Below are 27,533 nucleotides of genomic sequence, written 5' to 3'. Positions count from 1 at the left end.
CCTAATAGCTTCAATCATTAGCTGCAGCCCCTTAGCAAGAGATGCATCACCTCCCTACATATCCCCATCACTGTCCCCTGTATCAGAGTCAGTATCAGTATCAGCTTGCATTATCTGGGCAAGTGTACGCTTCTTTGGGTATGTAGGTGGGTTAGTAGAGGAAGTAGTGGGAGCTGAATACTGCAACCCCTCTACAGATTTTCTCAAAAACTGCGTCTCTTTCTCATTACGGGACATCCTTGATGAAATCTGGGATATGATTCCTCTTAAAGAATCCACCCATGGGGTTTCAGATTCAGAAGGCTGGGAAAGCACATTGCAGTCCTGAGTACATGGAATAGACTCCTCTGGAGAAGATACACACTCTGCAGCACATGATACAGAGCCCTTAGACATGGTAATGTGAATATATACACTCACACACATATACAGGAAAATGTCAGACACAGTTTCCCCCAGAGTACCTTCAGAGAGTCACAGAGTATAAGGAGCCAGCCACACAGCGCCCCTGTGGACAGTTATTATGACAAAATCCCGGCGCTGACTAATCAACCTTAATAGGTTGAATAGTACTAACTACACTCTCCCCCCCTGTCTATAACACCCTGGTACCACAGTAAATAAGATTTTACTTACCGGTAAATCTATTTCTCGTAGTCCGTAGAGGATGCTGGGGACTCCGTAAGGACCATGGGGAATAGACGGGCTCCGCAGGAGATAGGGCACTTTAAGAAAGCTTTGGATTCTGGGTGTGCACTGGCTCCTCCCTCTATGTCCCTCCTCCAGACCTCAGTTAGAGAAACTGTGCCAAGAGAAGATGAACAGTACGAGGAAAGGATATTTGTAAATCTAAGGGCAAGATTCATACCAGCCACACCAATTCAAACCCGATCAACTATAACATAACCCTTATGTAAGCAATAACTATATACAAGTCTTGCAGAAGAACGGGCGCCCAGCATCCTCTACGGACTACGAGAAATAGATTTACCGGTAAGTAAAATCTTATTTTCTCTAACGTCCTAGAGGATGCTGGGGACTCCGTAAGGACCATGGGGATTATAGCAAAGCTCCCAAACGGTCGGGAGAGTGCGGATGACTCTGCAGCCCCGATTGAGCAAACAGGAGGTCCTCCTCAGCCAGGGTATCAAACTTATAGAATTTGCAAAGGTGTTTGACCCCGACCAAGTAGCAGCTCGGCACAGTTGTAGTGCCGAGACCCCTCGGGCAGCCGCCCAAGAAGAGCCCACCTTCCTAGTGGAATGGCCCTTAACCGATTTAGGCAATGGCAATCCTGCCGAAGAATGCGCCTGCTGAATCGTGTTACAGATCCAGCGAGCAATAGTCTGCTTTGAAGCAGGAGCGCCAACCTTGTTGGCCGCATACAGAACAAACAGAGCTTCGGTCTTCCTGATCCTAGCCGTTCTGGTCACATAAATCTTCAAAGCCCTGACCACATCCAGGGACTCGGAATCCTCCAAGTCCCGTGTAGCCACAGGCACGACAATAGGTTGGTTCATATGAAAAGATGAGACCACCTTGGGCAGAAATTGAGGACGAGTCCTCAACTCTGCCCTATCCACGTGAAAAATCAGGTATGTGCTTTTATATGATAAAGCCGCCAATTCCGAAACCCACCTTGCAGAAGCTAAGGCCAACAACATGACCACTTTCCAAGTGTGGTACTTCAACTCTACTGTTTTGAGTGGTTCAAACCAAGGTGACTTGAGGAAACTTAATACCACGTTAAGGTCCCAAGGCGCCACCGGAGGTACAATATGCAGTATGTACAATATGCAATATGAATATGCAGCACGCCCTTCACAAAAGTCTGTACTTCAGGAAGAGAAGCCAATTCTCTTTGAAAGAAAATGGATAAGGCCGAAATTTGAACCTTTATGGACCCTAATTTTAGGCCCAAATTCACTCCCGTTTGAAGGAAGTGAAGCAGACGGCCCAACTGGAACTCCTCCGTAGGAGCAGTTCTGGCCTCACACCAAGAAACATATTTTCGCCATATACGGTGATAATGTTTCGACGTCACGTCCTTCCTAGCCTTGATCAGGGTAGGAATGACCTCCTCCAGAATCCCTTTTTCCGCTAGGATCCGGCGTTCAACCGCCATGCCGTCAAACGCAGCCGCGGTAAGTCTTGGAACAGACAGGGCCCCTGCTGCAGCAGGTCCTGCCTTAGAGGAAGAGGCCACGGATCTTCTGTGAGCAACTCTTGCAGATCCGGATACCAAGTCCTCCTTGGCCAATCTGGAACAATGAGGATTGTTCTGACCCTTCTTATTCTTATTATCCTCAACACCTTGGGTATGAGAGGTAGAGGAGGAAACACATAGACCGATCTGAACACCCAAGGTGTCACCAGAGCGTCTACCGCAACCGCCTGAGGGTCTCTTGACTTGGCGCAATACCTCTTTAGCTTTTTGTTGAGGCGGGACGCCATCATGTCTATCTGAGGCAGTCCTCACCGATCCGTGATCTGTGTGAAGACTTCTTGATGAAGTCCCCACTCTCCCGGATGCAGGTCGTGCCTGCTGAGAAAGTCCACCTTCCAGTTGTCCACCCCCGGGATGAACACTGCTGATAGTGCGCTTACATGGCCTTCCGCCCAGCGTAGAATCCTGGTCGCCTCTGCCATGGCCACTCTGCTCCTTGTGCCGCCTTGGCGGTTTACATGAGCCACTGCCGTGACATTGTCTGACTGAATCAGAACCGGTTTGTTCCGAAGCCATTCCTCCGCTTGGCGTAGGGCGTTGTATATGGCCCTCAACTCCAGGACAATGATGTGGAGACCAGTCTCTAGGCTTGACCAGAGACCCTGGAAATTTCTTCCTAGTGCAACAGCTCCCCAACCTCGGAGGCTCGCGTCCGTGGTCACAAGGACCCAGTCCTGAATGCCGAACCTGCGACCCTCCAGGAGGTGAGCACTGCGCAGCCACCACAGGAGAGACACCCTGGCCCTGGGAGACAGGGTGATCCGTTTTTGCATGTGTAGATGGGACCCGGACCATTTGTCCAATAGGTCCCATTGAAAGGTCCTTGCATGGAACCTGCCGAAGGGGATGGCCTCGTATGAAGCCACCGTCTTCCCCAGAACCCTCGTGCAATGATGCACTGAAACCTTTTTTGGCTTCAATAGGCTCCTGACCAGAGCTACGAGCTCCTGAGCCTTCTCCACTGGAAGAAAAACTCTTTTTTGGTCTGTATCTAGAATCAGGCCCAAAAAGGTCAGACGCGTTGCAGGGACTAGCTGGGATTTCGGTAAATTGAGAATCCAGCCGTGCCTCTGCAACGTCTTCACGGACAGAGACACGCTGTCCAGCAACTTCTCCCGAGATCTCGCCTTTATGAGGAGATCATCCAAGTACGGGATAATTGTGACGCCCTGCCTGCGCAGGAGCACCATCATTTCCGCCATTACCTTGGTGAAAATTCTCGGGGCCGTGGAAAGACCAAACGGCAACGTCTGAAATTGGTAGTGACAGTCCTGTACTGCAAATCTCAGGAACACCTGGTGAGGAGGGAAAATCGGAACATGAAGGTACGCATCCTTTATGTCCAGGGACACCATCCAATCCCCTCCCTCCAGGCTGGCGATGACCGCTCTGAGCGATTCCATTTTGAACTTGAACCTCTTCAAGTACAGGTTCAGGGATTTCAGATTTAAAATGGGTCTGACCGAACCGTCCGGTTTCGGTACCACAAACAGGGACGAATAATAACCCTCTCCTTGCTGGAGATGAGGAACTTTGATCATCACCTGTTGAATGTACAATTTGTGAATTGCAGCTAACACCAGCTCCCTCTCCGACAGGGAAGCCGGCAGAGCCGATTTGAAAAACCGGCGAGGAGGCATGTCTTCGAATTCCAGCCTGTATCCCTGGGAAACAATCTCTATTGCCCAGGGATCCACCTGTGAGAGAACCCAGTCGTGGCTGAACAGACGAAAACGTGCCCCCACTTGATCTGACCCCCCGGAAAGCCCCAGCGTCATGCGGTGGACTTTGCGGAAGTAGGGGAGGACTTCTGCTCTTGGGAACTAGCCGAGTGCAGCTTTTTTTCCTTGCCTTTACCTCTGGCAACAAAGGACGATCCTCGTACCTTCTTGCTTTTATTGGAACGAAAGGACTGCATTTGATAATGCGGTACCTTCTTAGCATGCTGCGGGGGAACATAAGGAAAAAAATTCGATTTACCGGCAGTAGCAGTAGAGACAAGGTCCGAGCGGCCTTCTCCAAACAACTCCTCCCCCTTGTAAGGCAATGACTCCATATGCCGCTTTGAGTCGGCGACTCCCGTCCACTGTCGGGTCCACAGGAGTCGCCTAGCAGAAATAGACATAGCGTTTATTCTGGAGCTTAGTAAACAAATGTCTCTCTGAGCATCCCTCATATACAACGCAGCATCTCTGATATGCTCAATGGTCATTGGAATGGTATCAATCTCCGTAGATAAGGAGTCTGCCCATGCCACGACAGCACTACAAACCCAGGCCGACGCCATGGCCGGTCTAACGATAGTTCCTGAATGTGTGTAAATGTGCTTCATGGTAATTTCCTGCTTGCGATCAGCAGGATCCTTGAGGGAAGCAGTATCCGGAGAAGGCAGTGCCACCTTCTTGGATAAGCGTGTCAGTGCCTTGTCTACTTTCGGCGAAGATTCCCATCGTATCCTATCCTTCTGTGGATAAGGATACGCCATAAGAATCCTTTTGGGAACATGTAGTCTCCTATCCGGAGACTCCCAAGCCTTTTCGCACAATTCGCTTAGCTCAAATGAGGACAGAAACGTGACCTCAGGCTTTTTCCCTTTATACATGTGAACCCTCGTGTCAGGGACAGGGGGTTCCTCAGTGATATGCAAAACCTCTTTTATGGCAATAATCATGTATCGAATACCCTTTGCCACCTTCGGCTGTAATTTTGCATCCTCAGTCGACACTAGAGTCAGTATCTGTGTCGGTATCTGTGTCAGTATCTGTGTCAGCGACCTGGAAATGGGGCGCTTTTGAGACACTGAAGGTCCTGGTGCCACAGGGACAGGCACGGTCTGGCTACCTGACTGATCCCTTGCCTCAGCCTTGTCTAACCTTTTATGCAGGAGATTCACATTTGCATTTAAGACATTCAGCATATCCACCCAGTCCGGTGTCGGCGTTGCTGACGGCGACCTGACATTCAAACACTCCCCCTCCACATTAAGCGAGCCTTCCTCGTCAAACATGTTGACACACACGTACCGACACACTTCTTACACACAGGGAACTCTTTTCTGAAGACAGTATCCCCTTTAAGGCCCTTTGGAGAGACAGAGAGAGAGTATGCCAGCACACAGCCCAGCGCAATGACCCTGGAGACCAACACAAAATGTTTTTCCCCAGCAGCGCTGTATAATATCTTAACACCCCTTCACCGTGTGTAAGCAGGGGAGAGTCCGGGGAGCTTCCTCTCAGCGTTCTGTGGAGAGAAAAATGGCGCTGGTGAGTGCTGAGGGAGAAGCCCCGCCCCCTCGGCGGCGGGCTTCGGTCCCGCTCAAATTTGTGTAAAAATGGCGGGGGCTCTTTTATATACATGTACAGTGCCCAGCTGTACATGTATATATCTTTTTGCCATGTTTTGAGGTGTTATTATTGCTGCCCAGGGCGCCCCCCCTGTGCCCTGCACCCATACAGTGACCGGAGTGTGTGAGGTGTGTGGAGCAATGACGCACAGCTGCGGTGCTGTGCGTTACCCTCAGTGAAGCCGCTGAAGGCTTCTGCCGCCTGAGACGTCTTCTTGCTTCTGTTCTTCTGGCTCTGTGAGGAGAACGGCGGCGTGGCTCCGGCGGTGGACGCCCAGGACGAACCTGTGTTCACCCCCTCTGGAGCCAATGGTGTCCAGTAGCCGAGGAAGCAGATCCTATCATTTAAGTAGGTCTGCTCCTCTCTCCCCAGTCCCTCGATGCAGGGAGCCTGTTGCCAGCAGTGCTCCCTGTAAAAATAGAAAAATCCAAACAAAAATGCTTTCGAATGCAAAGAACTCAGGAGAGCTCTCTGCAGTGCGCCCATCTTCCTCTGGGCACAGTGTAAAACTGAGGTCTGGAGGAGGGACATAGAGGGAGGAGCCAGTGCACACACAGAATCCAAAGCTTTCTTAAAGTGCCCTATCTCCTGCGGAGCCCGTCTATTCCCCATGGTCCTTACGGAGTCCCCAGCATCCTCTAGGACGTTAGAGAAACTGGAGTTATGTGGGGTTCAGCGCTCACCGTCAGCGTCCTGTTCAGCGTTCTTCAGGGAAAAAATGGAAATGGCGCTGGTGGGTGCTGGATCTGCTCTGAGAGGAAGCCCCGCCCCCTGTAATGGCGCGCGGCTTCGCGCACAATGATTATACTGGTCTGAGGTCTAATGGTGCTAACAGCGTGATTAGCCCGTTAGCTATATACACCAGTGTTAGGGTGATCTTGCTGGCCCAGGACGCCCCTCAGCAGCCTCTACATACTGTACACATGTTGCAGAGTCTGTATGGAGCGCAGCCTGCCAGAGCTGCGCTCCCACCCTTGTGCCATTATTCCCGCCGGCGACACACTAACCGGGCCACCGGCGCTGTACTCACCGCTCTTCTTTCTTCTGGCTCTGTTAGGGGGTGGCGACCGTGCTGCGGGAGTGAGCGGTCACCTCGTGGGCTTGCGATCAGCACCCTCAGGAGCTCAGTGTCCTGTCAGCGGAGATAGAGAACCACTAACTTCTAGAGTTGGTTCCTACTCCCCCCCTAAGTCCCACGAAGCAGGGAGGCTGTTGCCAGCAGCCTCCCTGTACCTAACACTCTTAGAAAAAAAATAAAACTAGAAAAACTCCTAAGAGCTCCCCTAGCTGTGACCAGCTCCTCCGGGCACATTTTCTAAGCTGAGTCTGGTAGGAGGGGCATAGTGGGAGGAGCCAGCCCACACTATTAAACTCTTAAAGTGGCAGTGGCTCCCATGGGACCCGTCTATACCCCATGGTACTAAATGGACCCCAGCATCCTCTAGGACGTAAGAGAAATACTGCCTCTCAGAATGGAGGCACACAGGGCAAGTGTGTGGTGAGTGATGACGGGAAATATGTCCTCAAGCAATTACAGGCAAGGTCAGAGCCCCGCCCACTTCACAAGAAAGCTATGCTGGATCAGGGGCAGAGTGTTAGGAGACGTCCCTGTGGCTCTGGGCGCTGGCAGGTCTAGGCTATTACTAGGTGATTGGGACGCCACATCACGCCGGCCACGGGGTATCCAGGTACTGGGCAAAAAGAGAAAAAAAAAAAGCGCCTGCACTGCATAATGATCAACGGCTGTTACCATGCAACTGGGAAGCTCTGCTATTATTTCACTATTGGCTCATGGTCCTGGTAAAAGGCAGGGAGGGCTTAGCCTCCCTGCCGGTTATAGCTTCTGCTAGTCAGAGGTTACTTTTAAGAACAAATGGTGACTAATGTATAGGACAATGGGGGTTATTCAGACCTGAACGCTACTGTGCGGTTTCGCACAGTGGGCCATCAGGTCCAAACTGCGCATGCACTGCAATGCGCAGGCGCTAGCAAGCAATTTTTGCACTGCTGTGATCAGATAGTTGCCGCCTACAGGGGGGAGTGCATTTTAGCTGTGCAAGTGTGCGGACGCATGTGTAGCAGAGCTGTACAAACAGATTTTGTGCAGTCTCTGTGCAGCCCAGGACTTACTCAGCCACTGCGATCACATCACCATGTCTGGGACCGGAATTGAGGTCAGGAACCCTCCCTGCAAACGCATGGACACGCCTGCGCTTTTCCAGACACACCCTGAAAATGGTCAGTTGACACCCACAAACACCTTCTTCCTGTCAATCTCCTTGCGATCGCCCGTGCGAACGGATCTGTCGCACAAACCCATCGCTGAGCAGCGATCGGCTTTGTACCCGTGCGACGCACCTACGCATTGCGGTTATAACGCATGCACAGTTTGGACCAGATTGCCCGCTGTGCGAAACTGCACAGCAGCGATCAGGTCTGAATACCCCCGTAGTCAGGATCCCGGCGATCACCATCCCAACGGTCACAATACTGGCTGCGGAATCCCGATGGTCAAAATAACGACAAATTCAGAAGGTATTAAGGTTAGGCTGTGGGAGGGGATGTTCAGGGTTAGGCTGCCAAAGGCGATGGTTAGGGTTAAGCTGCAGCAGGGGTGGGTTAAGGTTAGGCTGCCAAAGGGGATGGTTAAGGTTAGGCTGCCAAAGGGGATGGTTAGAGTTAGGCTGCGGGAACGGTGGGTTAAGGTTAGACTGCAGGAGGCGTGGGTTAGGGTTAGACAACCGGAGGGGTGGATTAGGGTTACAATACTCACCAAAATTCTTTGGGATTTTGACCATCTGGATAGTCGTACCCAAACCGTCTATAATGGGTGCCAGGTGTGGAGGTGCATGCAGGCCCTGAATCAGGGGGCCCATGCTGCCCTCCATGCAATGTCTTACCGGGCACATAGTATGGTGCCACAATTCCAAAAAAATTGCCAAAGTCTTTGTCACCTTCATATGCGCCATATTTTCAGGGGGCCTCCTTATGTCTTAAAATGCCCCTGGGATCATAGAAATAAACAGTATTTTGATTCACTATGCGCACAAATGCCAATTACATTGTCAAATATTCTGATTGTGAATTTCAGCTTCAGGACTCATCTGTGGGGCCAGTTGCTGTTGTGCTTCACTTTATCATCTCAGTCAGTTAAAAACAGAATTAAATAAGTGCAGAGTAACCCGCCTAATGATTCCAGCCTACAAGTACATCAGCTCAAGATCACAGTGATAATGGAACTCGTTTAGGTTACCTAATTTGAGACCTAGAGTCCTGGCGTATTCCTCCCCGATCCACACCAGCAGCTCTGTACCTGAGGGAATAGGCTGGCAGGCACGATAGTAGATTTTTCCCCGGTACTGAAACACTGTGAGATTGTGCTCTTCGTCTGTTGATGCACAGGCCACGTACCTTGTGGAGGAAAGAAAATCACTTAGCAGCCTATAAATGGAAAATATCCTAAGGCATGCAATAAAAAGAGAAGAACATAGTGGGGGCTAGCTGGTGAGACAGAAGGAGGGGATGGCTGGTGAGACAGGAAGGGGGGGCTGCCTGGTGAGACAGAAAGGGGGGGCTGCCTGGTGAGACAGAAAGGGGGGGCTGCCTGGTGAGACAGAAAGGGGGGGCTGCCTGGTGAGACAGAAAGGGGGGGGGGGGGGCTGCCTGGTGAGACAGAAAGGGGGGGGGGGGCTGCCTGGTGAGACAGAAAGGGGGGGGGGGCTGCCTGGTGAGACAGAAAGGGGGGGGGGCTGCCTGGTGAGACAGAAAGGGGGGGCTGGCTGGTGAGACAGAAAGGGGGGGCTGGCTGGTGAGACAGAAAGGGGGGGGCTGGCTGGTGAGACAGAAAGGAGAGATGGCTGGTGAGACAGAAAGAGGCCTGGCTGGTGAGACAGAAAGGGGGGCCTGCCTGGTGAGACAGAAAGGGGGGCTGCCTGGTGAGACAGAAGGAGAGATGGCTGGTGAGACAGAAAGGGGGGGCTTGCCTGGTGAGACAGAAAGGGGGGACTGGCTGGTGAGACAGAAAGGGGGGGCTGGCTGGTGAGACAGAAAGGGGGCCTGCCTGGTGAGACAGAAGGAGAGATGGCTGGTGAGACAGAAAGGGGGGGCTGGCTGGTGAGACAGAAAGGGGGGGCTGGCTGGTGAGACAGAAAGGGGGGGCTGGCTGGTGAGACAGAAGGAGAGAAGGCTGGTGAGACAGAAAGGGGGCCTGCCTGGTGAGACAGAAAGGTGGGGCTAGCTGGTGAGACAGAAAAGGGGGGCTGGCTGATGAGACAGAAAGGGGGGGGCCTGCCTGGTGAGACAGAAAGGGGGGGCCTGCCTGGCGAGACAGAAAGGGGGGGCTGGCGAGACAGAAAGGGGGGGCTGGCTGGTGAGACAGAAGGGGGGGGGGGCTGGCTGGTGAGACAGAAGGGGGGGGGGGGGGGGGCTGGCTGGTGAGACAGAAAGGGGGGGGGGGGGCTGGCTGGTGAGACAGAAAGGGGGGCTGGCTGGTGAGTCAGAAAGGGGGCCTGCCTGGTGAGACAGAAGGAGAGATGGCTGGTGAGACAGAAAGAGGGCCTGCCTGGTGAGACAGAAAGGGGGGCTGGCTGGTGAGACAGAAGGAGAGATGGCTGGTGAGACAGAAGGAGAGATGGCTGGTGAGACAGAAAGGGGGGGCTGGCTGGCGAGACAGAAAGGGGGGGGGGCTGGCTGGTGAGAGAGAAAGGGGGGGGCCTGGCTGGTGAGACAGAAAGGGGGGGGGGGATGGCTGGTGAGACAGAAAGGGGGGCTGGCTGGTGAGACAGAAAGGGGGGCTGGCTGGTGAGACAGAAGGAGAGATGGCTGGTGAGACAGAAAGGGGGCCTGCCTGGTGAGACAGAAAGGGGGCCTGCCCGGTGAGACAGAAAGGGGGCCTGCCTGGTGAGACAGAAGGAGAGATGGCTGATGAGACAGAAAGGGGGCCTGCCTGGTGAGACAGAAAGGGGGCCTGGCTGGTGAGACAGAAAGGGGAGATGGCTGGTGAGACAGAAAGGGGAGATGGCTGGTGAGACAGAAGGAGAGATGGCTGGTGAGATAGAAAGGGGGGCTGGCTGGTGAGACAGAAAGGGGGGCTGGCTGGTGAGACAGAAAGGGGGGCTGGATGGTGAGACAGAAAGGGGGGCTGGATGGTGAGACAGAAGGAGAGATGGCTGGTGAGACAGAAAGGGGGGGGGGGGGCTGGCTGGTGAGACAGAAAGGGGGCTGGGGCTGGCTGGAGAGACAGAAAGGGGGGGGGGGGGCTGGCTGGTGAGATAGAAAGGGGGGGGGGGGCTGGCTGGTGAGATAGAAAGGGGGCTGGCTGGTGAGACAGAAGGAGAGATGGCTGGTGAGACAGAAGGAGAGATGGCTGGTGAGACAGAAAGGGGGGGCTGGCGAGACAGAAAGGGGGGGGCTGGCTGGTGAGACAGAAAGGGGGGGGGGCTGGCTGGTGAGACAGAAAGGGGGGCGGGGCTGGCTGGTGAGACAGAAAGGGGGGGGGGCTAGCTGGTGAGACAGAAAGGGGGGGGGGCTAGCTGGTGAGACAGAAAGGGGGGGGCTGGTGAGACAGAAAGGGGAGATGGCTGGTGAGACAGAAGGAGAGATGGCTGGTGAGACAGAAAGGGGGGCTGGCTGGTGAGATAGAAAGGGGGGCTGGCTGGTGAGACAGAAAGGGGGGGCTGGCTGGTGAGACAGAAAGGGGGGTTTGCTGGTGAGACAGAAAGGGGGGCTTGCTGGTGAAACAGAAGGAGGAGATGGCTGGTGAGACAGAAGGAGAGATGGCTGGTGAGACAGAAGGAGAGATGGCTGGTGAGACAGAAGGAGAGATGGCTGGTGAGACAGAAGGAGAGATGGCTGGTGAGACAGAAAAGGGGAGCTGGCTAGTGAGACAGAAAAGGGAGCTGGCTGGACGGACACTGGGGAGCTGGAACTGCAATTGAATAACCTGTGTCGAATTAGTGCTGTTTTTTCGACCAGTTGAAAAAAGGCACTTAATTTAATACCCCCCCTTCTATACTTGCAATAAGTTCAGTGATATGAGCCATCTACTGAGTGAGTGCAGCATACCTCTGAGTATTAGTGAGTGGTATGGATATCTCCATAAACTGTGTATTGTGCTCCTGAGCACCAACTTAGAGGAGCATTTACCAGGTTAGAGGGTATGCAGTCATGGTGCCAATCATAATGTCAGTCTTAATGTTAACAGCAGAAGATCGACACTGATGATGTTGGCATGGTTAAAATGTCCAATGTCAACACCTGCAAAATACTGACATCAGAAATGTCAACATGTCATAATGCGGATGTTTCCAGCACACATAGGATCAGAAGAAAGAAAACAACCCGTCAACATTACATCAGTGCCAACATGTTCAATTTCGACATGATTGTCAGACATATACTCCGAACCTGTATACAGCACCAGCTCCTGAGTGGCTGCAAATGATCTTATTAAATGACACTTACACATCACTTCAGCATACATGTTGATAACTTGTACAGTACAATTATTTTTGATTTGTGAAGCGTCACAATGCTCCACAACTCAGCAAAGGGGGGACAACGGGGTACGATAGACAAAAGAAATGCATACATGAAAATGGATTGTAGGGAGGGCTGTGCTCATAAAGGACCTTACATTCTGACTGGAGGAGGGCAGAGCGGAGACAGGAGGAGAGTGTGGTTCAGAGTTACAGTGGAGACAGGGACAGCTGTGAGGGTGCCCTGGTGTGGCTAATACAGGGAGCAGAGGAATCTCTAACAAAGAGATGTGTTTTCAGAGAAAGTTTCAAGATACAAAGGCTGTGGGAGAGTCAGATGTGGTGGAGTAGGGAATTCCTTAAAATGGGTAGCACCACGGGAGGAGTTCTGTAGGTGGGAGAGAGAGGTGGTCACCAGAGGAGGTGAGGTGCAGGTCAGATCTAAGAGGATGAGAGGGAGAGTATTATGAGGTGAGATTTGTGATGTATGGAGGGGTGTTGTAGAGAGCTTTGCGGGTGAGATTATACTAGAATCTGGGAGGACATAGAATCTGTAGGATTCCCTGTAATAGCTGATTGGAATTGGAACGGCTCCATAAAGCAATGCCTGCTTTGGGCAAAACACTACAGAACTTACAGTAGTCAAACTCTATGGGAGAAAACATTAAAAGTACTCTATCACTCCCATTCTGGCACAGGCTCAGGGGTATCTCCGCATTATGTGTCATCACCAGAGTACTCCACTCTTTCAAATGAGGTTACCCCTTTCACATGCGCACGCAGGGGGGTTTCAGAGTACCTAGAAACCCCCTATGGCCGCCGATCTATCAGCGCTGCCGAGCGATTGTTTTTTTTGACCAAGTAGCTCAGACAGTGATGCCACTGCAGGGAGTCCATGTCAGGGAGCGGCTGGCCGCTGGCTGCCTTTAGAGACACAATCTGAGACAATACTATATGGACCTCAAAAGGTCACAAAATTAGTTCATACCTGGAAGCCTCATAATAAGAAAACTGGTGCAGCTACATAATGGATTACATATCTATATGTGTATGTTTGAATTTTAGTGATATGCAATATGGGAGTCTGCAGTTATTAACTCTACGTACCCTTATGATATCTATACAGTGTTATTGCAGGTAACCTCTATTTAATTGATTGGGTGTATGCTTTGGTTCCCATTGGCACTGTAGAAGTGCCTCATGTTTGCAACAGGGGCCTGGGAGGCAGTGGTGGTGATGGTTTATGTTATCCTGTGTTTGACATTTGTTATTTTAATTATTTATATGAGCTAAAGCTTGTGTTATTTTTGTAGATGTTATGTACAGCCTGTCTTGATAAAGGTTCGTGAACGGACCGAAACGTCGACTGGGATGGCATTATGTGAACAATAAAAACCAGTGTATTTGAAACTCCAGTGATCTATTCTTCGCGAGAGTGCACCCTCCACGATGTGGTAGATGCGGTGTGTAACATAGTAACATCGTATTTGAGGTTGAATAGAGGCAAATTGCCCATCGTGTTCAACCTGTTTTAAGTTGTGATGATTCTACATACTTGCTGAATAATGTTTTATGACTAGTTAGCTACTATAACTCATGTTACCCCCGGATTAACCACGTTGATATTTTAAGTATTATAACCTTGGATAGCTTTTTCATTCAGAAATTTATCCATTCCTTTTTTAAATCCAATTACAGAGTCCGCAATTACCATCTTCCCTGGCAGGTAAGTCCACATCCTAATTGCCCTAACACTGAAGAACCCTTTCCTCCATTGCGTTCGGAACTTTCTCTCCTCCAGTCGCAGCGAGTGCCCACGTGTCCTAAACGGTGTTCTTTTAATAAATAATTCCTCTGATAACGCTTTGTGATGTCCCTTTACATATTTGAAGATATTAATAATATCTCCTCTTAGGCGCCTCTTTTCTAGTGTATACATATTCAGCCTAGTAAATCTTTCCTTATAGTCCAGTCCTTCTAGGCCTTTAATCAATTTAGTAGCTCGCCTTTGAACACTTTCGAGTTCACTGATGTCTTTTTAATACAATGGTGCCCAAAACTGAACACAATATTCCAGGTGTGGACGTACCAATGCCTTATACAGCGGCATGATTACATCCGAGTCCCTTGTCTCAATTCCCCTTTTTATGCACGCTAGCACCTTACTTGCCTTCTTTACTGCGTTTTGACATTGTGTACGGTTATTAAGCCTATTTATCAATGAATACGCCCAAATCTTTTTCCAACTCTGTTTTCCCTAGGCGTTCCCCATTTAATATGTAGGATGCAAGTTTGTTTTTAGTCCCAAAATGCATAAATTTGCATTTGTCTGTATTGAACCTCATTTTCCATTTAGACACCCGGAGTTCAAGTTTAGACAGATCATTCTGCAAGGACTCCACATCCAATTCTGAATTAAATTACCTTACACAGTTTAGTATCATCTGCAAAGATTGACACTGTGCTTTCCAGGCCTATTTCTAGGTCATTGATAAATATGTTGAACAGTAGTGGTCCGAGTACGGACCCTTGTGGTATTCCGCTGACTACTGGGGACCAGGTTGAGGACTTCCCGTTGACCACTACTCCCTGTACCCTGCTATCCAACCAGCTGCTTATCCATGTGCAAATAGTTTTTCCTAGGCCAATCTCCTTTAATTTGATAATCAGTCTATTGTGAGGAACTGTATCGAAGGCTTTTGCAAAATTTAGGAAGACCACATCCACTGCTTTTCCTTGATCAAGATTATTGCTCACTTCCTCGTAGAAGCTAATTAAGTTAGTCTGACATGACCTGTCCCTCTCAAACCCATGCGGTTTCTTGCTAATAATCCTAGCGGACTTTAGATACTCCTGTATGAAGTCCTTTAGAATTCCTTCCAATATTTTCCCCACTATAGATGTTAAACTAACTGGTCTGTAGTTTCCAGGAAGATTTTTGGATCCCTTTTTAAATAATGGCACTACCTCAGCTATACGCCAATCCTTCGGTACCATGCCTGATCTAATTGAACTATTGAAAATCAAGTATAGGGGTCGTGCTAGTTGTGAACTAAGCTCCATGAGAACCCTCGGGTGAAGTCCATCAGGACCAGGTGATTTATTAATCTTAATTTTGCTTAGTCTCTCCCGGACTACTTCTTTGCTTAAACAAGTATCTAACCATGAATCATTACTGTCACAATTGTTATGCTCTACTCCCACCATCAGTTCTTCACTGGTGAATACTGATGAAAAGAATTTGTTCAGTATTTCCGCTTTTATTTCGTCATCATTTATCAATTCCTCCAATTCATCTTTTAATGGACTATATTCTCCTTTAACCTTTTACCGTTTATGTAATTAAAAAACTTTTTAGGATTGGTTTTACTCTCTAGCGATTTGCTTTTCATTTTCCATTTTAGCTGCTCTTATTGCTTTTTTGCATTTTTTATTACACTCCTTGTAATACTTGAAAGACTCCTCCTTTCCATTAGATTTAAATGCTTTGAAAGCCCGCTTTTTTTTATCCATTTCTGCCTTAACCTTCTTGTTAAGCCACAGCGGTTTGAGTTTAGTACTCCTGCGTTCACTGCCCATGGGAATAAAGTTATGAATATTGCTATCCAGCAACCCTTTTAAAACATCCCACATAACCGAAGTGTTCTTGTTATTAAACAGAACCTCCTACTCTATGTCGTTAAGTGCACATCTAAGCATACTGAAATTAGCCTTCCTAAAGTTAAAAGTTTTGGTGGAACCCCTGTAGCTATGTTTCCTGAAACTAATGTCGAATGTGATCATATAGTGATCACTGTTACCCAAAGTCTCCCCAACCTTAGTGTTTGATATAATGTCCACATTATTAGTAATTACTAGATCCAGGGTAGTTTTACCCCTAGTTGGGTCCTCGACTAATTGAGACAAGTAGTGATCCCTAAACATATTTAAGAACCTGCTGCCCCTCGCTTTAGCACATGATTCGTTACTCCAGGTTATATCCGGGTAATTCAAATCCCCAATGACAAGGATGTCCCCCAATCCCGCAGCCGTTTTGATTTGCTGCAATAGTTGTTCTACCTCATGTATGCTAATATCCGGCTGTTTGTAGCACGTGCCTATGACTAGTTTTTTGCATCAATTCCCCCACTTGAGATTTCTACCCATAGTGACTCCACATTATCGCCAGTCTCCTCATAGATAACCTCCTTTAGGTATGGTTTAAGTGATGGTTTAACATAAAGACATACACCTCCTCCTCTTTTGTTAGCCAAGTCCCTCCTAAAAAGAGAATACCCCTCCAAGTTAGCAACCCAGTCGTGAGAGTCGTCCCACCATGTTTCCGTAATACCTATAATGTCATACTCAGCCTTTGATGCTAACAATTCCAATTCCCCCATTTTACCTGCTAGACTTCTTGCGTTTGCAAGCATACATTTTAGTTTATCGGTTCCTTTATTTGTTTGTTTTCCTAAAGATTTCCCATCCTGGTTAACTAGTGCATCCGTAAAGTTACTGATACAGACTGTCCTTGCTCCCTCTCCAACCCCACCGTACTTAGTATTGCCCACCTTACTTTTCTCTTTGGTCAACCCAATATTCCCGTCTAAATTCATCACCCTGACATAAGTATTATCCCTTAAGTCCTGTACAACATTTTCTATAGTTTGTAATGATGACACATAATTGTTATTATTTAATGCTTTAGCAATACCTTTTTTAACACCCTTAATAGAACCCATGTAAAACGAGTTTTATGGTAAGAACTTACCCTTGTTAAAACTCTTTCTGCGAGGTACACTGGGCTCCACAAGTCTGGACAATGGGGTGTAGAGTAGGATCTTGATCCGAGGCACCAACAGGCTCAAAGCTTTGACTGTTCCCAGAATGCACAGCGCCGCCTCCTATATCACCCCGCCTCCCAGCACAGGAGCTCAGTTTAGTTAACCAGCCCAATGCAGTAGCAGGAAAAGAGACGACAACGGTTAGTAGCCACATACACCACACTCTCACGACAAGAGAAGTGTCAGCGGCTAATGCCATATCAACCCAAAGAAGCTAAGTGCGTCAGGGTGGACGCCTTGTGGAGCCAAGTGTACCTCGCAGAAAAAGTTTTAACAAGGGTAAGTTCTTAACATAAAACTCGTTTTCTGCTGCGGGGTACACTGGGCTCCACAAGTCTGGACAATGGGGATGTCCTAAAGCAGTTCCTTATGGGAGGGGACGCACTGTAGCGGGCACAAGAACCCGGCATCCAAATGAAGCATCCTGGGAAGCGGCAGTATCGAAGGCATAGAACCTTATGAACGTGTTCCCGGAGGACCACGTAGCCGCCTTGCACAATTGACCAAGGGTCGCACCACGTTGGGCCGCCCAAGAAGGTCCAACAGACCGAGTAGAATGGGCCGTAATGTGAACAGGAGCTGACAGACCAGTCTTCACATAAGCATGCACAATCACCATTCTAATCCACCTGGCCAGGGTCTGCTTGTGAGCAAGCCAGCCACGTTTGTGAAATCCAAACAAAACAAAGAGAGAATCAGACTTTCGAATAGAAGCAGTTCTCTTCACATAGATACGGAGAGCCAGTACCACATCCAAAGACCGCTCTTTGGGAGACAAATTAGGAGAGACAAAAGCTGGAACCACAATCTCCTGATTAAGGTGGAACAAAGAAACCACCTTAGGTAAATATCCGGGACGAGTCCTAAGAACCGCCCGGTCACGGTATAAAATCAGATATGAGGAACTACAAGACAAGGCACACAAATCCGACACTCTTCTAGCAGAGGCAATAGCCAGCAAGAACACCACCTTAAGGGAAAGCCACTTAAGGTCAGCTGAACCAAGAGGTTCAAATGGAGGCTCCTGCAACGCCTCCAAAACCACCGACAAGTCCCAAGGAGCCACAGGCGGGACATAGGGAGGTTGGATACGCAACACACCCTGAGTGAAAGTATGAACATCAGGAAAAGTCGCAATTTTTCTCTGAAACCACACCGACAAGGCAGAAATATGAACCTTGAGGGAGGCCAGACGCAGGCCTAAATCTAGGCCCTGCTGTAGAAAAGCCAAAAGTTTGGCTGTACTAAACTTGGAAGCGTCATAATGGTTAGATGCGCACCAAACAAAGTAGGAATGCCAGACCCGATGGTAAATCCGAGCAGAGGCCGGTTTCCGGGCCCGCAACATAGTTTTAATGATCTCTTCAGAAAAACCCTTAGTTCTTAAGACGGAAGCTTCAAGAGCCACGCCGTCAAAGACAGCCGGGCTAGTTCCTGGTAGACACAGGGGCCCTGAATGAAGAGGTCTGGGCGTTGTAGAAGCAGAAGTGGACGCTCTGACGATAGGCCTTGCAGGTCTGAGAACCAGTGCCGTCTGGGCCACGCCGGAGCTATGAGAAGCAGATTTCATTTTTCTTGCTTGAACTTCCGAATTACCCTGGGCAGGAGTGACACCGGAGGGAACACGTCCGGCAGCCGAAACCTCCACGGCACTGCCAGCGCATCCATGAATGCTGCTTGAGGATCCCTTGAACTTGCTCCGAAGACCGGAACCTTGTGATTGTGTCGAGACGCCATCAGATCCACATCTGGAAGACCCCACCTTTCCACGAGGAGTTGAAACACTTCTGGATGGAGGCCCCACTCACCGGCATGCACGTCCTGACGACTGAGAAAGTCCGCTTCTCAATTCAGGACTCCCGGAATGAATATTGCCGATATTGCCGGTAGATGGCGTTCTGCCCAATGTAGAATCCGTGAGGCTTCCTTCATTGCCAAACGGCTTCGAGTGCCGCCTTGATGATTTATGTAAGCCACTGTGGTGGCGTTGCCCGACTGTACTTGAACAGGATGGTTCTGAATCAAATGCTGGGCTAGGTTCAACGCATTGAAGATCGCCCGCAATTCCAGAATGTTGATCGAGAAGAGAGATTCCTCCTTGGTCCACCGACCCTGCAAGGAGTGCTGCTCCAGCACCGCGCCCCAACCTCTAAGACTGGCATCTGTCGTCAACAGGACCCAGTTGGATATCCAAAAGGGACGGCCTCTGCACAATTGTCGGTCCTGGAGCCACCAGAGTAGCGACAGACGGACCTCCGGAGTCAAGGAGATCATTTGAGACCTGATCCGGTGAGGCAGGCCGTCCCACTTGGCTAGAATCAGCTTCTGGAAGGGGCGAGAATGGAATTGAGCATACTCCACCATGTCGAATGCTGACACCATGAGGCCCAGCACCTGCATTGCCGAATGTATCGACACTTGCGGACGAGAAAGGAAGCAACGAATCCTGTCCTGAAGTTTCAGGACTTTCTCCTGAGACAAGAAAAACCTCTGGTTGTGAGTGTCCAACAGCGCACCCAGATGCACCATGCTTTGAGCAGGGACCAGGGAGGATTTCTTCCAGTTGATGAGCCACCCGTGGGCTTGTAGAAACCGGACAGTCATATCCAGATGACGCAGGAGAAGATCTGGGGAATTTGCCAGGATTAATAAATCGTCCAGATACGGCAGTATCCTGACCCCTTGACGGCGGAGTACCACCGTCATCACCGCCAAAACTTTGGTGAAGACTCGCGGAGCCGTTGTTAAACCGAAAGGTAATGCCCGAAACTGGTAATGGAGGTTGCCAATAGCGAACCTCAGGTATTGTTGATGTGACACTGCTATAGGAATATGCAGGTAAGCATCCTGTATGTCCAGGGAGACCATGTAGTCCCCAGGTTCCAAGGCCAGAACTATAGAGCGAAGGGTTTCCATACGGAACTTGGAAACCTTCAAACTTGTTCAGTGCCTTGAGGTTGAGAATGGGCCGGGAGGACCCATTCGGTTTCGGGACTAGAAACAGCGGAGAATAGTACCCCCGGCCCCTCTGAGCAAGAGGCACCTGTACTACGACTCCTGTATCCAGGAGGGTCTGTAACACCGAATGCAGAGTGTTTGCCTTTGTCTGGTCAGACGGGACGTCTGTCTGGCAAAATCGATGAGTGGGTCGGTTTTTGAAGGCTATGGCGTAACCTCGAGTGACGACTTCCCGTACCCAGGCATCTGAAGTGGTCTTCAACCTTTCCTGGGTATACCCTAGAAGCCGGCCCCCCCACCCTGGGATCCCCCAGGGAGAGGCCCGCCCCATCATGTGGCAGGCTTATCGGTCTTGGCTGCTGGGCAGCCCAGGCTCTTTTGGGCTTCGGCTTACCAGGTTTGGAAGTGCGGGCCTGCTTATGGTACGCCTGACCTTTTGCTTTACCTGAAGGATGAAAGGGGCGAAAGGACGTGCCTTTGGCCTTCGACACAGAAGGAGCTGTATTAGGCAGACAGGCAGTTTTGGCAGTAGCCAAGTCAGCCACTATCTTATTTAAGTCCTCCCCAAACAGAATATCCCCCTTGAAAGGGAGTACCTCCAGGGTTTTTCTAGAGTCCAGATCCACAGACCAGGATCTCAGCCACAATATCCTGTGAGCCAGGACTGACGTAATAGAGGCCTTGGCTGCTAGGATACCGGCATCAGAAGCCGCCTCTTTAATATAGCGAGAAGCTGTGACAATATATGACAAGCTTTGTCTAGCATGGTCAGAGGAGATTTCAGCTTCTAACTCCAAGGCTCATGCTTCAATAGCCTCTGCCGCCCATGTAGCTGCAATAGTGGGCCTTTGTGCAGCACCCGTGAGGGTGTAAGTCGCTTTTAGACAACCCTCAACACGTTTATCCGTAGGCTCTTTTAGAGACGTGACGGTAGTGACAGGTAGAGCTGAGGAAACCACCATCCTAGCCACATGCGAGTCTACTGGAGGAGGCGTTTCCCAATTCTTAAACGGCTCTGGCGCGAGGGGATAGCGAGCCAGCATCTTCTTTTGAGGCACAAACTTCATACCCGGGCTTTGCCAGGGTTCCCGACGTATATCCACTAGGTGGTCAGAGTGAGGTAAAACTTGTTTAATCACCCTCTGACGCTTGAACCTATCTGGTTTCTTAGGAGGAACGGATGGCTCGGGATCATCCGTAATCTGCAGAATTAACTTAATAGCCTCCAAAAGATCAGGAACATCCACATGTGAACTACCCTCCCCATCAGCCGTATCTGAGTCAGAACCTGTGGGGTCAGTGTATGTGCTGTCTTCCTCAAACGAGGTGCCAGTGACAGCAGTGGATTGTGAGGAGACGAGCGCTCGCTTAGTGGACCTCCTGGACTTAGGCGAGCGTTGGTCAGACTTTTTAGTAGTCAGGGACTGGTTCAACTTCTTTAATTGAGCAGATAAATCATCCGCCCACGGCGGGTTAGCTGCAGGGACCACATACGGTTGTACCGGCATTGGGGGTCCCATAGGGGGTGTTAGTTTATGAACTAGCGTATGCAGAAGCGTGGAAAAAGCGGCCCACGGAGGGTCAGTATGTGCCTCCGTTGCCACAGTCCCACTGGGGGGCAAGGAGCCCCCAGAACCAGAGCCCACAGCTGCTATATTCTCCCCATATGTGCCTGTGGCTTCAGCAACACCAGCAGTGTGTTCCGCCCTAGAACCGTTACCCTCAGAAGCAGACATGATATAACTTGCAGTATGAGGTAACAGTACAATTATGAGCAGCACTATATCCCTAAACCCAAACCCCTGCGCAGTGTAGTCAGCACCAGCAGAGATAAAGGAGAGATATGGTGACTAAATCACAGAGAAAAATACGTAATACAGTATATCTTTGTGAAAATCCTATATTAAATAACACCTGACGCACCAAGCCCCCTCAGGTTATAGAATATAGGGATAGCAAGTTGAGTGAAAGACACGAAATGGACACCACTCAGCTATCAATGCACACACAAATAGTCACAGTCTGTACAATGCAGAGGTTATTACAGACAATAATACTGCACTGGACTAGCTTACACAGCTATATAACAATAGATATAACACTACACAGTAAGAAAATGGATGTATATCACAGGGTAATTGTACTATAAAACCCTGACTAAGTGCACTCTTTCTTACTAACACTGACTAAAAAGGCAGGTAGAATACTTAAGTGTCATGTAAAGGTACAGCGCTGACAACCAGGCGGCTTTACATAGGAGGATTTGCCCAAGCAGTCCCAGGAACAGTGAGCTGAGGAGTAATGGCGCCGCAGACACTGACAGGGAGTGAGGAAAGACAGAGATGCAGCTCCAGGATGGGAACACTTGCTGGAAATGGCGCCCTGGGGCTGGGGGAGGGGCTTCAGATCTAAGCCTTATCCCCCTTGCTGGCAAAACCACTGGGTACTGTGGGCGATATTAAAATCGGTTTTAAGAGAAAACCTGACCTGCGCCCATGCCCTGGTGATCTAGTGGGATCGCCTGTACTGCCACAGTGTCCACCGCCAGCGTGCGTGGCCCGCCTCCCACTGACCGCGCCGGATTGCGATAAAGTTCGGGTCCCGCGAGCGGAACCAACTTACCACCTCCCAAAGCGCGGCCACGCGATCCTGGAGAGCCCCAGCCGTGTGTGCCTAACGTGAAGTAAACTGGAGCCTCCGCTGTAGGTACCCGGCAACCAGGGCTCGGGAGTGTACAGCGCCGCTGGGGAGAGCTGGAGCCGCAGCAGTGAATGTCACAAAACATTTACCCCTGCTGCTGCCCTTGAAGTCTTCACTTTTTACCTCATAAAAAGCTTTTCTCAGGGCTGCCTGGAGCAGCCCCTCTGTTAAGTGCCTGCTTACTGTAGCACCAACTGACAAACTGAGCTCCTGTGCTGGGAGGCGGGGTGATATAGGAGGCGGCGCTGTGCATTCTGGGAACAGTCAAAGCTTTGAGTCTGTTGGTGCCTCGGATCAAGATCCTACTCTACACCCCACTGTCCAGACTTGTGGAGCCCAGTGTACCCCGCAGCAGAAATACCCTTACCGGCTGCACTTTCCCTCCCCCCTTCTCCACCCCCATTTCTCTCACTACCACCATCCCTACTATACTTGCTGCATGACCCATAGTTTCTAGCTAAACCCTTCCCCCAGGCTCCTAGTTTAAAAGCTCCTCCAACCTACTTGCTACTATGTATGTTACTATGTATGACAGTGGCACTCCAGGATTTAGTAAAGTAAATCTTGTATTTGTGAACAAGACAATCACATACAGCCAATGTTTCGGGGCCCGTAGCCCCTTTGTCAAAGGGGCTACGGGCCTCGAAACGTTGGCCGTATGTGATTGTCTTGTTCTCAAATACAAGTTTTACTTTGTTACTAAATCCTGGAGTGCCGCTGTCCCTCTATTCTTTTTTTTAATATATATATATATATATATATATATATATATATTTTCACAGGAACAGTCCACACTCTGGCCTTATCCACAGATGCTGGGGTGGCTTCCAAACAAAAATGAATCCTCAAGATCCATTAGTACAAATATATCCAATAAAGTAGGAGCACTCGCCAGTCTTCATAATATTCTGATTTTTATTAGCAGCAAGACATCAATAGAGGGGTGTAATTACACCCCTCTATTGATGTCTTGCTGCTAATAAAAATCAGAATATTATGAAGACTGGTGAGTGCTCCTACTTTATTGGATATATATATATATATATATATATATATATATATATATATATATATATATATATATATACACACACACACACACACACATATACATACATACATACATACATTTATATAAACACACACACACACACACATATATATATATATATATATATATATATATATATATATATATATATATATATATATATATATATATATATATATATATATAAGAATTTACTTACCGATAATTCTATTTCTCGGAGTCCGTAGTGGATGCTGGGGTTCCTGAAAGGACCATGGGGAATAGCGGCTCCGCAGGAGACAGGGCACAAAAGTAAAGCTTTTACAGGTCAGGTGGTGTGTACTGGCTCCTCCCCCTATGACCCTCCTCCAGACTCCAGTTAGGTACTGTGCCCGGACGAGCGTACACAATAAGGGAGGATTTTGAATCCCGGGTAAGACTCATACCAGCCACACCAATCACACCGTACAACTTGTGATCTAAACCCAGTTAACAGTATGATAACAGAGGAGCCTCTGAAAGATGGCTTCCTAAACAATAACCCGAATTAGTTAACAATAACTATGTACAAGTATTGCAGATAATCCGCACTTGGGATGGGCGCCCAGCATCCACTACGGACTCCGAGAAATAGAATTATCGGTAAGTAAATTCTTATTTTCTCTATCGTCCTAAGTGGATGCTGGGGTTCCTGAAAGGACCATGGGGATTATACCAAAGCTCCCAAACGGGCGGGAGAGTGCGGATGACTCTGCAGCACCGAATGAGAGAACTCCAGGTCCTCCTTTGCCAGGGTATCAAATTTGTAAAAATTTACAAACGTGTTCTCCCCTGACCACGTAGCTGCTCGGCAGAGTTGTAATGCCGAGACCCCTCGGGCAGCCGCCCAAGATGAGCCCACCTTCCTTGCGGAATGGGCCTTAACAGATTTAGGCTGTGGCAGGCCTGCCACAGAATGTACAAGTTGAATTTTGTTACAAATCCAACGAGCAATCGACTGCTTAGAAGCAGGTGCACCCAACTTGTTGGGTGCATACAGTATAAACAGCGAGTCAGATTTTCTGACTCCAGCCGTCCTTTAAATGTATATTTTTAAGGCTCTGACAACGTCCAACAACTTGGAGTCCTTCAAGTCGTCTGTAGCCGCAGGCACTACAATAGGCTGGTTCAGGTGAAACGCTGATACCACCTTAGGGAGAAAATGCGGACGCGTCCGCAGCTCTGCCCTATGTCGAATGGAAAATTAAATAAGGGCTTTTATAAAACAAAGCCGCCAGTTCAGATACTCTCCCGGCCGAAGCCAGGGCCAGTAACATAGTCACTTTCCATGTGAGATATTTCAAATCCACATTCTTTAGTGGTTCAAACCAATTGGATTTGAGGAAATCTAAAACTACATTTAGATCCCACGGTGCCACCTTAGGCACCACAGGAGGCTGTATATGCAGTACTCCTTTGATAAAAATCTGGACCTCAGGGACTGAGGCCAATTCTTTTTGGAAGAATATTGATAGGGCCGAAATTTGAACCTTAATAGATCCCAATTTGAGACCCATAGACAATCCTGATTGCAGGAAATGTAGGAAAACGACCCAGTTGAAATTCCTCCATCGGAGCACTCCGCTGCTCGCACCACGCAACATATTTTTGCCAAATACGGCGATAATGCTTCGCGGTGACTTCCTTCCTTGCCTTTATCAAGGTAGGAATGACTTCTTCTGGAATGCCTTTTCCTTTTAGGATCTGGCATTCAAACGCCATGCCGTCAAACGCAGCCACGGTAAGTCTTGAAAAAGACAAGTACCCTGCTGAAGCAGGTCCCTTCTCAGAAGTAGAGGCCACGGATCGTCCGTGACCATCTCTTGAAGTTCCGGGTACCAAGTTCTTCTTGGCCAATCCGGAGCCACTAGTCTTACTCCTCTTTGCCGTATAATCCTCAATACCTTTGGTATGAGAGGCAGAGGAGGAAACACATATACCGACTGGTACACCCAAGGTGTTACCAGCGCGTCCACAGCTATTGCCTGCGGATCTCTTGACCTGGCGCAATACCTGTCCAGTGTTTTGTTGAGGCGAGACGCCATCATGTCCACCATTGGTTTTACCCAACGGTTTAATAGCATGTGGAAAACTTCTGGATGAAGTCCCCACTCTCCCGGGTGAAGGTCGTGTCTGCTGAGGAAGTCTGCTTCCCAGTTGTCCACGCCCGGGATGAATACTGCTGACAGTGCTATCACGTGATTCTCCGCCCAGCGAAGGATCCTGGCAGCTTCTGCCATTGCCCTCCTGCTTCTTGTGCCGCCCTGTCTGTTTACATGGGCGACTGCCGTGATGTTGTCCGACTGGATCAACACCGGTCTTCCTTGAAGCAGAGGTTCCGCCTGGCTTAGAGCATTGTAGATTGCTCTTAGTTCCAGAATGCTTATGTGAAGAGACTTTTTCAGGCTCGACCACACTCCCTGGAAATTTCTTCCCTGTGTGACTGCTCCCCAGCCTCTCAGGCTGGCCTCCGTGGTCACCAGGATCCAATCCTGCATGCCGAATCTGCGGCCCTCCAATAGATGAGCCTCCTGCAACCACCACAGAAGGGATACCCTTGTCCTCGGCGACAGGGTTATCCGCAGGTGCATCTGAAGATGCGACCCTGACCATTTGTCCAACAGATCCCTTTGCATGGAATCTGCCGAAAGGGATTGCTTCGTAAGAAGCTACCATTTTTTCCCAGGACTCTTGTGCATTGATGTACAGACACCTTTCCTGGTTTTAGGAGGTTCCTGACCAGGTCAGATAACTCCTTGGCTTTTTCTTCGGGAAGAAAAACCTTTTTCTGAACTGTGTCCAGAATCATCCCCAGGAACAGCAGACGAGTTGTCGGCATTAATTGGGATTTTGGAATATTCAGAATCCATCCGTGCTGCTTTAGCACCTCTTGAGATAGTGCTAAACCCATCTCTAGCTGTTCTCTGGACCTTGCCCTTATTAGGAGATCGTCCAAGTATGGGATAATTAATACGCCTTTTCTTCGAAGAAGAAATATTATCTCGGCCATTACCTTTGTAAAGACCCGAGGTGCCGTGGACAAACCAAACGGCAGCGTCTGAAACTGATAGTGACAGTTTTGTACAACGAACCTGAGGTACCCCTGGTGTGAGGGGTAATTGGAACGTGGAGATACGCATCCTTGATGTCCAAGGATACCATAAAGTCCCCTTCTTCCAGGTTCGCTATCACTGCTCTGAGTGACTCCATCTTGAACTTGAACTTCTTTATGTACAGGTTCAAGGACTTCAGATTTAGAATAGGCCTTACCGAGCCATCCGGCTTCGGTACCACAAAAAGAGTGGAATAATACCCCTTCCCTTGTTGTAGAAGAGGTACCTTGACTATCACCTGCTGAGAATACAGCTTGTGAATGGCTTCCAAAACCGTCTCCCTTTCTGAGGGGGACGTTGGTAAAGCAGACTTCAGGAAACGGCGAGGTGGCTCTGTCTCTAATTTCAACCTGTACCCCTGAGATATTATCTGCAGGATCCAGGGATTTACCTGCGAGTGAGCCCACTGCGCGCTGTAATTCTTGAGACGACCGCCTACCGCCCCCGAGTCCGCTTGCGAAGCCCCAGCGTCATGCTGAGGCTTTTGTAGAAGCCGGGGAGGGCTTCTGTTCCTGGGAAGGAGCTGCCTGTTGCTGTCTCTTCCCTCGTCCTCTGCCTCGTGGCAGATATGAATAGCCCTTTGCTCTCTTATTTTTAAAGGAACGAAAGGGCTGCGTTGAAAGGTCGGTGCCTTTTTCAGTTGGGGAGTGACTTGAGGTAGAAAAGTGGATTTCCCGGCCGTAGCCGTGGCCACCAAATCCGATAGACCGACCCCAAATAACTCCTCTACGCATCGCCTGTCCACTGTCGTGTCCATAAAGCTCTTCTGGCCGAAATGGACATAGCACTTACCCGTGATGCCAGTGTGCAGATATCTCTCTGT

At 49.4% G+C, this 27,533-nt stretch overlaps 1 protein-coding gene across 3 annotated transcripts in view; it reads right to left on the bottom strand.

Moving 5' to 3' along the window:
* LOC134966103 (E3 SUMO-protein ligase ZBED1-like) overlaps positions 1 to 27,533 on the bottom strand; it is a 139,602-nt gene that overhangs the window by 24,914 nt on the left and 87,155 nt on the right. For all 3 annotated transcript variants that reach the window (XR_010188588.1, XM_063942583.1, XM_063942584.1), the window contains one exon: positions 8,825 to 8,982. Coding sequence is in view for 2 of the 3 variants with exons in the window: in XM_063942583.1 (XP_063798653.1) it covers positions 8,825 to 8,982 (158 nt within the window). In the remaining variant the exon portion in view is untranslated. The remainder of the gene's footprint in view (positions 1 to 8,824; positions 8,983 to 27,533) is intronic.

This window comes from Pseudophryne corroboree, chromosome 10, assembly GCF_028390025.1.
Source record: "Pseudophryne corroboree isolate aPseCor3 chromosome 10, aPseCor3.hap2, whole genome shotgun sequence".
Lineage (NCBI taxonomy): Eukaryota > Metazoa > Chordata > Amphibia > Anura > Myobatrachidae > Pseudophryne > Pseudophryne corroboree.
The sequence above is the reverse complement of the archived record's forward strand: the minus strand, read 5'-3'. Positions and strand labels throughout refer to the sequence as shown.